This window comes from Danio aesculapii, chromosome 15 (assembly GCF_903798145.1).
Source record: "Danio aesculapii chromosome 15, fDanAes4.1, whole genome shotgun sequence".
NCBI lineage: Eukaryota > Metazoa > Chordata > Actinopteri > Cypriniformes > Danionidae > Danio > Danio aesculapii.
The window spans coordinates 28,368,533-28,382,889 of NC_079449.1; the positions used below are offsets into that span (position 1 = coordinate 28,368,533).

Here is a 14,357-nt window from a genome sequence, read left to right on the forward strand (position 1 = left end):
TTTTTACAGAGGAATATGTTCATATTTGTCTTTAAAAATTACATCTAGTACAAAATTTACTACTACCTACAGTGTAAATAATATCTTTTAATTAATAGTTTCTGTATTTCGTGATTCACAAGTGTTCTCTGTTTATTCACAGTTGTAAATTGCATTATGGGACTTGATTTCTGCTCTGTTGACTTTGGATGTGGAAAATTTAATTCTACAGTTTAACAAAGTGAATTTCATTGACATTTTAGTTGTTTGAAATATTATATTGTATAAGAAACAATATAAAGAGTACATTACCTGACTAAATTCTTGTCGCCTATTCAAGTTTTAGGAACAATAAATAATAACTTGACTAGATTACTAGGTTACACTTATTATACCAAAATAAAATATGTTATATAAAATAATAAAATATCATGTCTTGATTTTTAATGATTTAACCCCTTCAGACCCTGCGTCCATTACAATGGACATCACATGACATCCCATGTTTTTTTCACTTCCGGAGCATTTCACCAAATTTTAAGCCTACAGTCCATGAAAGTGGACATTTTTCATCCAATCAAATGGCAGTAAGGCTCTGCATGATGTAATTTGAAAAAAATCCACTGAACTAAAAAGCAGCATGGCAGCACTTCATTCCAAACACAGAAGTAAGCCACATTTACATGGTTTTATTCAGATGTATTGATATGTTTGCAGATATTTCATAGATTGTATGTAAAAAAGAGGGATTTAACTTACTAATTAAAGTTACAAATCGATTGTAGAATTGCAAGCTTTAGATCAGGATTTTTTCAAATATGTTTGTCCATTACGATGGACAGTGGGTTCAAAGGTCTGTTATTAAAATTAAATCTCCAGCAATGCTGATCGAGCTTTTTTATATTCAAAATGTATATCAATGCACTAATTTTTTGTTGAAACTATTTCATATGCAGAGTACACAGTTCTTGAAGTCCTTGAATGTATAGCAGATGGAAATGTCTCAGATGTGGACAATATGTTGAGTGATGAGGAAGATGGAGATACAGTTGATAGATCTCCAACAGTTGGTACGTGTAGGATTAGGGATAGTTAGTTAATTAATTAGTTAAGGCTTTTATTACAATGAAATGCTCCTCAATTAATTGAATTCTGCTATACCATTTATCTGCATATATGGTTTTATAATATTGTATCAATATGAATTAGAATATAAAACATTTATGTTGTTTTGTAAGGGGCAGTTTCTGCTAACAATTTCAGGGCAAGACAGAGATGAGCCACTGTTACCAGAGGTAGGGGGAGAAATTGAGGTTGAGGCAGAGGAAAGTCAGGATCAAGAAGACAGAGAAGATCATGATGCAGATGTAGAACCATTACTTTGTAATGTCACAAAGAAAAGTGATATTCATTGGCGTCAGACCCCCTTTACCCCAGTACAGACTACATGGGAAAGTCCTTCCACTGACCCTCCTGAGCCACTAACACCATATGGCTACTTCAAGCAGTATGTTCCAAGTGAGATGTTTGAACTGATGAGCACAATGACCAATATATATGCGGAACAAAAGGCAGTCAAGGGTTACAAACATGCTTCAGCTTCTGAGATTGAAGTCCTTGTTGGCCTACATATGGCGATGGGCGTGTTTGGTATTCCCAGAGTGAGAATGTACTGGTCCTCCAGAATCAGTATTGGAATTTTCAAGGATACCATGTCTCGAGATCGTTTTTTTCAGCTCCGCTCCAACCTACATGTTGTGAACAACTATGAGAGGCCTCCGGAAGACACTGATGTGTTCTTTAAGGTCAGGCCACTCTATGAGTCCATAAGGAAACGCTGTCTGCAGCTACAACTGGAGGAAGAGCTTTGTGTTGATGAGCAGATTGTGCCTTTCAGGGGAAAACTCTCTGTGCTCCAGTATGTCAAAGGGAAACCTACACCATGGGGAGTGAAGTTGTATTTCCTTTGTGGCAAAAGTGGGCTTGCTTATGATTTCCTCATCTACCAAGGTGCCACAACAGAGCTTTCTGAGCAAAGCAAAAAGGTTTTAGGCCATGGCGCTTCTGTTGTCACGCACTTGTGCCAGAGAATCAAGGCTCCCAACCATAAGATCTATTTTGACAATTACTTCACCACTTACAATGTTCTTGAAGTTCTTGCAGAAAAGAAAATCCATGCTGCTGGAACAGCAAGGATTTGTCGTTTTGCAAATCCTCCACTAAAGACAGACAAGGAAATGTCAAAGAAAGAGCGGGGAAACCATGATCAAGTTCGAAGTAGAGATGGAAAGATTGTTCTGGTGAAGTGGTTTGATAATCGCTCTGTTGTGCTGGCTTCCAACTTTGTTGGTGTTGGAGAAGAAGATGAAGTTCAGAGGTGGGATCAAAAAGAGAAGCAGTATCTGAAGGTCAAGCGTCCAGAGGTTGTGAAGAAATACAACAAGGCCATGGGAGGGGTGGACAAGCTTGATCAACTAATCAGCCTTTACAGGATTGATATCAGATCTCGCAAATGGCCACTGCGCATGATTTTTCATGCCTTTGATTTTGCTGTGGTGAACAGTTGGCTTGAGTATCGCAGAGACCATGAAAGCAAGGGAACTCAGCCACAGAAAATCATGGATCTTCTTGATTTCAAAATGAATGTGGCTGAAGTGCTTGTGTGTGCTGGGAAGCCGCATGTTTCAAGAAAACGAGGAAGACCAAGCAATTCTGACACCACCAGTACCGACCCTACTCCCCATAATGCAACTAGAGAAAAAAGAGGTGCAATGGAACGTGGGCCAGTTCCTGAAGTCCAAAAAGATATGGTGGACCACATGCCAAATTATGATGGGAAAAAAGAAGCAACAAGATGCAAACTGCCAGGTTGTTCTGGAAAAACACATGTCTTCTGTGATAAGTGCAAGGTGCACTATTGCTTTGTGTCACAGAGAAATTGTTTCAAAGAGGCACACCGAAAATGACTCTAACATGACCACTTGATTTAATCGCAGATGTTCAGTTCGTAAACAAATGTGCAATTTAGGAAGTAAAAACCCTAAAATTGAAGTTGAAATGTTATACTGTTTAGTTTGTGACATAAAAAGAGAAAATGGGTGCATGTCTAACATGACTGAATTGATTGATTCTAAAGATGTTTAGTTTGTTATAAACAATGTGCAATCTAAAAATAAAAACCAAGAAATTAAAGTGAAAATGTTACATTGTTGATGTTTGTGACCTTGAAAATAAACTTCAAGTGTATACTAACTTTTTTGTGTGGTTTTTTTTTTTATTTTATGATGGTATAATGTTAGGGAAGTACAACTGTTTGGACCTGATGTCCACTACAATGGACAAAAAAAAATACCCCTAAAGAGTGATGAATTAAAAAAATAATAATTTGATCTCATTAATGGGAGCCTCAAGAACTTTGAAAATATACTTTTATATTTTTCTGAAATTTGGAACATAATTCAGGTCTGAAGGGGTTAATTAGGACAGTAAGGTCTGACTTTGCTTAGACAAAAATCTTGTCACTTAACAGAAATAACGTACAGTATAGAATATAAACCCATGGCACAGAGGAAAAAGAATTAATATGATGTATGACTCCCATGAGCTTGGAGGACTGCATCCATACATCTCTGCAATGACTCAGATAACTTATTAATAAAGTGATATGAATGGCAAAGAGCATTCTTGCAGGGCTCCCAGAGTTCATCAAGATTCTTTGGATTCATCTTCAACGCTTCCACCTTCATCTTACCCCAGACATGCTCAATAATGTTCATGTCTGGGGACTGGGCTGGCCAATCCTTGAGCACCTTGACCTTCTTTGCTTTCAGGAACTTTGATGTGGAGAAGAATTAGGAAAAGAAGCACGATCCTGCTGAAGAATTTGCCCTCTCCTGTGGTTTGTAATGTAATGGGCAGCACAAATGTCTTGATACCTCAGGCTATTGATGTTGCCATCCACTCTGCAGATATCTTGCATACATCTATACTGAATGTAACCCCAAACCTTAATTTTTCCTTCATCAAACTTGACTGATTTCTTTGAGAATGTTGAGTCCATGCGGGTTCCAATAGGTCTTTTGCAGTATTCATGATTATTGGGATGCAGTTCAACAGATGATTCATCTGAAAAATCGACCTTCTGCCACTTTTCCAAATGATCAACTAGAAGTCAAGGTATTATTTGATGCTCTTACAACTGGGATCGATGACAAAACTTTTGTCAGGTAGTGTACAATAAGAGAAAATTTACCGCCAAGAAAGATCAAGGTCCCATAATGCAATTCAAAAGCATAAATAAATGGGAAAACATTTTAAATAAAAAGCATGAATCTCAAAATACGGAAAAACTACACATTTTATGCATATATTTTAAAGTGTAGAAGGTTTAAAAGATGTTTTTGTTAGTTTTTTCTTAGTAGTATGTTCTTAATTGTGGATTGATAAAAGCCCTCTTGTCCCTCTCACTTTTATAGACAGATCATTTAGAATCAGCTGATTAATAATTATATAAATGTAAATTTTTGGATCTCTTCAGCTGCCCCCCCCCCTCCCCCACACACACTTTTAAAATGTCCGCTACACCCATAAAAGAATATTCCAAAAATCCCCTCTTTATTATGCTAACTCTAACATGCCAAAAAAAGAAAAGAAAATACCTGAATTCATCCAATAGTCATATTTTTGTGTTAGAAATGTATGCAAAGTATTGCAGATTTAATTCAGCAGAGCCTTATTTGCATCCTTTTTTGAAAACATGTAATACAAAAAAGTTATAATTGTTTATGTAATCAATAAACTAGCTAAGCATGGTGGTAGCTATTTTTTTTTTACCTTATTCACCTGCAGTGACTTACCAAGTTGTTGACCTCTATGGTTGTCTCAGGGACTCATGGGAGGCATGACACCCATAGCAGTCCTTTGTTTATGCATCAGCGAAGAAGCTTTTCTCTACTGTTTATTATTTTGTTGAAGGAAACAGATTTCATAATACTTGTATGGGCTGCCAAGAGGCTAGAGAAATCATGTGTTTGGAGAAGCTCACGCTCGTCCATCATGCCTGCTTTCTTTAATATAGGCCTTGTTCAGTTGCAGTGTGCCCTCCATGACGCACTCCAGAGAAATCTCTATTGTTTAGACTGGTTTAGACCAAATGATATGCATTTATCTTACTTCCCCTTGGCACGTGTGCTGCCTGATTGTTTTGCTAAATAAAAAAAATATTTAATAGGTGGGCAAATAGCTGTGAGGTCATGGGTCAATTTTAATGGCTCATTAAATAAACCACATAATAAATCACAATATTTTTATTTTGTTTTGACAATTTTTTTATTAAGAATTCTTTGAATACTATTTATTTATAGTTATAAAATAACTTTTGTTGTTTACATTAAATATAAATTTTATTACATTTTATGTATATATAATATATTTTCAGTTCTTTATTCTTTTATGTTTTTTATATTTATATTTAATATTATATACCATATTTTTTATTTTATTATATCATACTTTATTTTATTGTATTTTATCATTTTATTTGATATGTTTTATTCTATTTTTTCATATTTTATTTGATTTTATACTTTATATTTTTTATTTTAATGTATTATATCATATTTTATTTTGTTTTATTTATTTGTCTATCTATTGAATTTTATATTTTATTATTTTATTTTATTATTTTAATTTAATTTTATCATATTTTATGTTATTTTATTTTTATTTGTTTATATATTTTTATTTATTTTTTATTTTTTGTTTGTTTTCCCCTACGTTTCTGCAGCTGTCAATCTCTCTAGGACCAGCCCACAAAAGTAAAAGTCCCGCCTGAGCTGTTGAGCTGAGCTTGTCACTTGCACTGAGCGCTCGTTTACACTGGTAGGCAAACATAAGTGTGACGATTTGAATTAAGTGTGACGATTTGAATTAATATCGCATTATTTAATTCAAATATTCATTTCTATTCGTTCCTGTCATGGAGGCAAATCGACATGGACTCCGTAAGTTCCATTTCCCTTTTGTTATCTTAAGTTGAAAACTTTCACCGGTGTTCTGCAGCGTTTAATTAGCTGTCATGTCATTTGTAACCACGTTAACCTTGATGAAGACTTTAAATTGTATTGTTTGTACTGTTTATATCGTAGTATATGATTAAAACTGTGGTAAATGGCTGTAATATGGGATATTATATCACAAAGTGTAATGTTTCTTTTAAAATAACTCAAGCCAATGGGAGTAATAGGCGCAACGCGTTCAAACATATCATTTATTAGTTTTCCTTACAAACTTTACCTCACATAAAAACATAAAAACATGATTATTTCATGGTAACCACAAATTAAACGTGGTTTTGCTTCATTAACCTTATTTTAACTGTGGTATTTATAGTAAAGTTGTGGTTACACAAATATTAATCAATCAAGTTACTATAGTTTTACTATAAGAAAGCCACTTTCAACAACGGTTTTTAAGTAACTCTCCTATATTAGCTCGCTTAAAATAAATGCAGTGCTAATTTACAAATATTGCCCTCTCTCCTTCACTCCAATCCTCATTTACACATGTTTTTTTTTTCTTTTTCTTTTTTTGCAACCTCATCTCGTAAAAATCCAAAAAAGCAGATGAGCTGAAAACTAAAAACTGGCTGACTTGATACATTCTCCTTCCTGCTTATTAAGTAAAATATTTATCCTTCCTGTTATAAAAAAGAAGAATATCAGAATATCTTATAAGGTCATCTAGCATTGTTCTACTGGTGAACAGTTAAAGATTTACTCTCGGGAGAAAGATTATATGTCCTGGAAAAGCACAAGCCTTTATAGCAGGGCATATTCCAATGTCAAGATCGTTGACCAAGATTTGCTGGTTGCATCAAAAAAATGTAATCTGACCTTGTGGTGCCCATATAATGCTTCACTTGTTTGAGCACATCAGTAATATAGTGGTGATGAATGATGGCATAAGGGTCCCTTTTAACATTTCCATCATTAATTGAATCAAGTGACACGCAAATTATCTATCTATCTATCTATCTATCTATCTATCTATCTATCTATCTATCTATCTATCTATCTATCTATCTATCTATCTATCTATCTATCTATCTATCTATCTATCTACCTACCTACCTACCTACCTACCTACCTACCTTTCTTTCTTTCTTTCTTTCTTTTCTTTCTTTCTTTCTTCTTTCTTTCTTTCTTTCTTTCTTTCTTTCTTTCTTTCTTTCTTTCTGTCTGTCTGTCTGTCTGTCTGTCTGTCTGTCTGTCTGTCTGTCTGTCTGTCTGTCTGTCTGTCTGTCTGTCTACCTACCTTTCTTTCTTTCTTTCTTTCTGTCTGTCTGTCTGTCTGTCTGTCTACCTTTCTTTCTTTCTTTCTTTCTTTCTTTCTTTCTTTCTTTCTTTCTTTCTTTCTTTCTTTCTTTCTTTCTTTCTTTCTTTTTTTTTGTCTGTCTGTCTACCTTTCTTTCTGTCTGTCTGTCTGTCTGTCTGTCTACCTACCTTTCTTTCTTTTTTTCTTTCTTTCTTTCTTTCTTTCTTGTTTGTCTCTCTGTCCGTCTGTCTATCTCTCTTAAAAGTATAGTATTGCAAAGATCTACCTTCTACATTAAAACAGATTTTATGTATTTTTTTTCCAGTAAAATAAAACACAATCGGTTCTCTTAATTGCACTGGACCTGTTTGAGACCATGCGTTTGCATTACCCCATGACTTCAGGAGCTCTGAAACTTCACCTTGGGGAAAGTCATATGAAGGTTGTCTTTGGCTCGCTTCAACATTCCAGTGCTTTTTCTTTAACCAGAGTGCTTTCTTGAAACCCAAAGCTATAACAGAAGCATATTAAGACCAGTCCTCCTTCTGTTTCACTGTAACTCATTGCCCAGCCCTAAGAGACAAGACGACTATAGACTTTGAACCGCGCTGGCAACTAGGTTTGTGGTTCCTCTTTATTTTGAAATACAGGCGCTGATGTGGAGAATTATGGTGGGAATAGAAAGAGACAAAGCTTATGAATCTTTGATTTCACAAGATTTTTGTATTTTGTCAGTATCCAAAACCCATTTTTTGACACTAAACAAAAGTACTAATAACAATTTTACTGAAAAAAAGATCTGCTTTTAATTTGGTTAATTGTTACCAAAACCATATAGTGGTTTAACTTCTCATTTTATGTCATTATGCTGTAAAATAATAGCAAGTTACCACATAATTTAACTTTGTACTTTTTGGTTAGTGTCAAAGATGGCTTACGGTTGATGCCAAAATATCAAAATCTTGTGAAATCTAGGATTCATCAGCTTAGTCTCTCTCTATTTGCACAATTCTCCACATCAGCACCTACAGTATATTTCACAACAACAGCAAAAACTGCTAAGCCTAACAAATATGAATGTTAATGTTAGTGAAAAGTCTGTAATAAAACAACAAATGACAGAAATTATTAATTAAATGCAAAATACCATTGTGTGGATTACTATTATATAATCCATGATAAAGCTACAAAAGTTAGTTAGTCAAGAGTGATATTCTCTTTCCTTTTTGTTGGAATAACATTAAATACACCACGAGAATCAAATTTAGCATGCAGAGATCAACATCATCACACATATCCCACACATATTTCTTTTTCAGCTGTTTACATTCACTTAAGACAAGATCAGCTTAATCATAATCAACCCTAAAGGATAGGTCTGCCATGATCATCAATATAAAGATGTGTTGTGCAACATATGGAAATTTGCTTGAGCGTTTTTTTGGGGATGCGTTATATCGCAACTGATTTCATTTATTCATTTTCCTTCAGCTTAGTCCTTTTATTCATCAGGGGTCGCCATGGCGGAATGAACCGCCAACTTTTCCAGCATATGTTTTATACAGCGGATGCCTTTCAGCTGCAACCCAGTACTGGGAAACATCCAAGCCTACTCATTTACACACATACTCTACGGCCAATTTAGCTTATTCAATTCACCCATAGCGCAGGTCTTCGGACTGTGGGGGAAACCCAAGCATCCCATGCCAAAACCCACACGAACACAGGAAGAACATGCAAATGAACATCCACACAGAACACTATAATACTATAGTATCTTTTTTAAGTGAACGTCTACAGAAAAAACTTATAGCCTATATTGTTGCTGGTTTTAAATTTCCTGAATGTTCAAACTTTATTTAAAAATGTATGCAAATTTCGAGTCCCGGCTGGGTTAGCATTTCTGTGTGGAGTTCTTCCTCTGTATGCGTGGTTTTCCTTTGGATGCTCCGGTTTCCCTCACAGTCCAAGGATATGCGATATAGGTGAATTGGGTAAGCTAAATTGGCCGTAGTGTATGTGTGTAAATGAGTGTGTATGGATGTTTCCCAGGACTAAGTTGCAGCTGGAAGGGCATTCGCTGTGTAAAACATATTCTGGATAAGTTCATTCAGCTGTGGCGAGTCCAGATTAATAAAAGGACTAAGCAGAAGAAAAATTAATGAATGAATGATACACTATCTGATAAAGCAACTGTGGCACAAGGCCAAGCACGGTCCTTTAGGTCAAGCCTTTTTCTGGTTTAGTGGTCTGATATAGACTAGTCTGAAAACGGAAGCGTGTTTTTCTATTGTATTGCCTGTATTATTGTGGTCGTCATGAGTAAATATTTAGGCGAAATATGTCGGTAGTACTATACCCAACACAGGGTCATTGTGAAAACATACACCCGTATACATTTCTGGAGAGCTCAAATTATGTAGCCAGCGCTACATATGGCTGCATTTCATCTTTAAAACAAACAATACGGAGCGATATGATGCCATTGATGGCTTATGCTTCTTTTCGTGCTACCAGCTGACCGCTTACCTCCATATGGACGGCTGTTACTACGCTGTTACTAGTTTGCCAAGTACCTTGCTGCTTACGTCGGCGGACTGGAGACGCAGAGAGGAATTGACAGAGACGACGTGATTAGAGTCCAGGGAAGAACGGTTCACAGAAAGCAAACAATAAAATAACGGTGAGAACATGGTAAGATGTGAAAACACTATCGGTTGGGTTTAGGGAAGGCGGTGGGTGGGGGTATCAGTCGGTAGGTCAGTCAGTGAGTGAGTTGACAGTCGCCTTTGGTGGATTAACACTCGATTAAAACAGCAGGCACAAATGGCACTCGCAAGAGAAATTTGAGATCTGAAAAAATCGTACACAGTGGCCTCTGGTGGACTCGCGAAAACAAAAACTGCTAAAAAATCCTGAGACGTATTTCACGCTGTCCAGAAATGTATACAGGGGTACATATTAATAATGAACCTGTGGATAGGAAGCAGATTTATATATTAAAATTTAATTAAATAAAATCATCAAGTTGCTAAACATGTACGGACCAAAATGCCGAAATATAGTGACAATTTTAATAGTGAAATTCTAGCCGTTATCGTTTTTTCTTTACCATTTTAGCTCACTTATTCCAGTAATATATTCCATATTGCCACTGCCACTGGCTGTAATGCGGGGGACCTGTCCCTTGTGTCCCCTACCTGTATGAGACAGGAAGAGGAGTTGGTCTGGGAAAGCGGTAGTGTGACTTTCATATCTCACCCAATGATCTAACCCGACGTTACATATTGGCTCCACTGAGAGGTTTATAATTAGAGCTGGAATTTCAGTGGGAATGTTAGGAGAGGATGATCATGCGCTCACTCGAGTCGTAAGACATTCTTTCACATTGCTTCTTATTAACTCATTAACTTCACTTGTTAACCCTGTTAAACAGTGTATGTCCATTAAGCTGTTGTGCAACTTACCTTTTCTTCCTCATTCACTCTATTTGCTTTGTAAGTTTGGTTCTTGTTTAATAATTACACCCCATTTGGGATTCAACGATGAAGTGACAGTCAGATTAAATAAATGACAATTCTGTCATTATTGACTCGTTCTCATATCGATCCAAACCTGCTATTTAAAGAGAAACGATGAAAGTCAACAGGGTCCAATGTTGTTGTATAGACAAAAATATAAAGCATTTATCAAAACATATAGTCAGCCACTTTAACGGCCATGATCTTACACACGTCGTCTAATGTGAATATTCATAAAAGAAGCCCTTAATGCTAGGTATTTTTCCATATGGAAAAATGATGCAGACATTATTATTTAAAAGAGGTAGGAAGCCACAAACAATAGACCCTCTCTAGGAATTTAAAGCTTGTTGGCCGTTACCCTCTTAAATTGGTCTCCAAGCTACAGTATGGAAATTGAGCTTTGATCTCAGAAACAGGTTGTGTTATTATTACGTTTTTTATCATCTTTTTGTTTACAGAGCTATTGTTAAAATGGCAGTTTTTATCGAAAGGAAGCCAGGTAGACAACCGTTAACCATTAAAGTTAATCATTCATTAAGTATCAGCGCCCTTGTATACGCACACACATACACAAATTAGCAAACCGGAAGTGATTCAGCGCTGCTCCTATTCACTTTTGTCACCGGCCATAAATATCCAAGAGGGCTATTCTAGCTAAGAAGCCTTTGAAAGAGGCAAACATGTTTTCTTGAAATAGACTCGGTTCATCAGGTTGAGGCCTCCTTTTGTTTATTTACAAAAGATTCCATGTATATTCAAACCTAATACTGGGTTGTGGAGCACTATAACGTGTCAGGTTTTATGTTCCGGGCAGCTGGCTCAAACCAGAATGAATTTGTTCTCTTTCTTAGGGTTGTTTGTTGCATTATTGAGTCCCTTTGTGTGTAGTAAAATTTTTATGACACTTGTAATGTTGACAGGCCCAACATCAAATGTCTGAGAGATTAAAAAAGGGTGTAATTCTGATTCTGTTCCTCATAAAATCAGTAATCTTTCAAATAAAGCTGTCAGATGTGTCTTATCTCTGTTGTTTCGTGTAAATATTGACAAATGACAAGGAAAGGGAATGTCTTTTTATGCTATCAACAAAATGTTATCAACAAAATGTAGATTTAAAAAACAAAAAACAGGAACAGTATTACAGCTACAGTATTAAGACAGATTTTGTTATTAATGTCCATTAACAGAACAAACATGAAAATGTTTTTGCGTTTGAGAAGCACTACCTTACATTTCAGCTCCCCAGACCAAAAATGAATATTATTAAAACAATTCCTATACTGGCAGCTCATACAACTTTTACAGGCAGCTTATTATACAGTTTTAATACTGTAATTTACACGATCAGCCAAAACGATTTAGGGCTCTATCATACACCCAGCGCAATGAGGCGCAATTTGTTGCTATTTTTGGTCCAGCGCAACCCTAATTTTCATGTTTTGCACCACATTGTTTAAATAGCAAGTCCATTTGCGTAACTTTGTCTACTCATGGGTGTGTTGGTCTAAAAAGGGGGTGTGTTAAGGCGCATTGTTGGCACATTGCTATTTTGAGGAACTGAAATAGTCCGCACCATTGACCAACTGAAAGCTGGTCTAAAGTCCAGCGCAGGGCGCGTTAGTTATGTGCCTTTGCAGGTCCAAAACGCTTACACATTGTTTACTGCACACAGGATGTACAGCAATACAAAAATATCTTTATATATGAAAAAGAAATTAAAGGATTAAAATGTTACAAAAATTATTATTTTCTACATAAAAAATCACTGCCTCCATGCCTTCATTTTGGGGGGCTTTTTTCAGGTTATTCATGACAATTTTCATTTGTATAATGTTATTATTAGCAGTATTATTTATCATATGCATATTTATATTTGTTTTTATAAAAATAAGTTTAGATTCGTCCACCTGTTGGGTTCTGAAGACATCTGCATCACTATATGGGGCATAAGAATAGGACACGTGTTTGGATATAACTCAGTTTTTTGACCACACTTCGTCATTATTGTTTATTTATTTGTTTTCTGGAGTTAGAACTGAATTTTTAAATCGTTTTGAAACAAATCTTTGCACTTAACAAACAAAATTAAATATGTAGGCTAATGAATGTCTTGAGTGGAGTAAGTTTCCACCGTTTCCATACTCCACAAAAGTAAAGGAGTAAAGTAAAGAGTAAAAATAAAGTAAAGAGAAAGTAAAGAGGCCGAAAAGAGAAGGCTTATTCTTTATCCTTGTGCTTCAGATGGTCAGTTTTTCCACTTACATAGTCCACTATGTGAATAGCAAATGCTCCATGGCGGGACACAACTGAATCTTAAAGGGAATGGGAGATGAGACTCTGATTGATTTAATGCACGTTATGCTCAAAACACACCCATAACTCATTAAGAGAATAAGCACAACCCTGTTAGACCATGCTCCAGGGTGCAGAGCGTATTTTTCCATCCTTAAAAAAGCAAAAGTGGATTTGGACATGCCTTTAATGCTTTTGTGCCATGCGCTTTAGACTAGATTGTTAAAATAGAGCCTATAGAGGTTCAAACTATATATTCAACATCAAAAGTTGTCAAATGAGGTCAAGATCAAGGTCCCATAATGCAATTGTTATTCGCTTTAATCAGGAAAGTGATGATAGATTTGTTTTAATTGTGAGCGGCATTTATTTCCCCCTTATATTGAATTGGCATGGCATTTTGGCATCAAGTTTCTGTTACTTTGGGGCATTTTTGCAGTATCTGTGTATTATGAGACACCATGATATCTACTGTTACATAAGATTGTCTGTTTCTGTGCGCATTTTTTCGGAATTTCAGCTGTATTATAAACTGAAAAAAGACAAGGAACTTTTTTCATAAAAAGTAAAAGCTCATATCAGCATGATGGATGAATGCCAGTGTACTGGCGCGTGTGGCAGTAATTTCCTGTTTGCAGAAGCACAAATGCATCTGCAGTGCCTTATAAAGTTCATACTGGTAGTGGCGATTCTGACAGATATGCATTTACTGGTTTTATCTCTCTTCTAGCATACATCCACCCAGCGCAACCATGCCAGTCCTCAAGAACCTCCCATCTCGGCTGAAGGGAGGCAGGTTTAGCGTGGATTTGGAGACTACACGGAGCGAGTTCATTCTCAGAAAAATGAGCCTTAACCACAATCCATTCGAGGAGCCTGGCTCAGATGAGGACTGGCCCAGAAGTAACGGGGGCTCACTGCTGGATGGACGTGTGCCCCGGGACAGAAATCCGTTTGAGGATGAGGAAGATGAGAATGAGGCCAATGAGGTGCGACGTGGAGGATCAGGGAAGGGAGGCTCCATCAAAGGCACACTGGAGCGCATGAAGGGGGTCTCGCCCCTCAAGACTCTGGGCAAACTGGGAAAGAACCTGCGCCTGTCTAGCAGGAGCAAAGGCAGGGAGACTCCATCCCCACAGGGCTCTATAGGTTCTGCTTCGCCCATGGAGAGGAAGAAGAAGGGCAGACGGAGTTCAGAAGGGAGCTTACTTCGGTATGATGGATAGGGTTGAGAAATTAGCATACACA

At 36.5% G+C, this 14,357-nt stretch overlaps 2 protein-coding genes across 2 annotated transcripts in view; both read left to right on the forward strand.

The window, feature by feature from the left end:
- The first annotated feature begins 472 nt into the window (after positions 1-472).
- LOC130242146 (piggyBac transposable element-derived protein 3-like) lies at positions 473-2,945 on the forward strand. Its single transcript, XM_056474167.1, has 3 exons — positions 473-647; positions 936-1,049; positions 1,243-2,945. The coding sequence occupies exons 1-3, from the start codon at positions 620-622 to the stop codon at positions 2,943-2,945; spliced, it is 1,845 nt and encodes a 614-aa protein (XP_056330142.1). The 5' UTR covers positions 473-619.
- Positions 2,946-5,904: 2,959 nt separating this feature from the next.
- Positions 5,905-14,357, forward strand: part of exoc3l2b (exocyst complex component 3-like 2b) — a 57,302-nt gene continuing 48,849 nt past the window's right edge. The window contains 2 exon segments of the mRNA XM_056473361.1: positions 5,905-5,981; positions 13,840-14,322. Coding sequence (XP_056329336.1) covers positions 13,862-14,322 — 461 coding nt within the window. The 5' untranslated portion in view covers positions 5,905-5,981; positions 13,840-13,861.

Excerpts from the sequence above, each read along its gene's own strand:
- LOC130242146 (XM_056474167.1), top strand. The coding sequence starts at position 620 with ATGGCAGCACTTCATTCCAAACACAGAA. Across the intron at positions 648-935 it reads ACTTCATTCCAAACACAGAA|AGTACACAGTTCTTGAAGTC; the intron begins GTAAGCCACATT and ends TTTCATATGCAG. Across the intron at positions 1,050-1,242 it reads TGATAGATCTCCAACAGTTG|GGCAAGACAGAGATGAGCCA; the intron begins GTACGTGTAGGA and ends TAACAATTTCAG.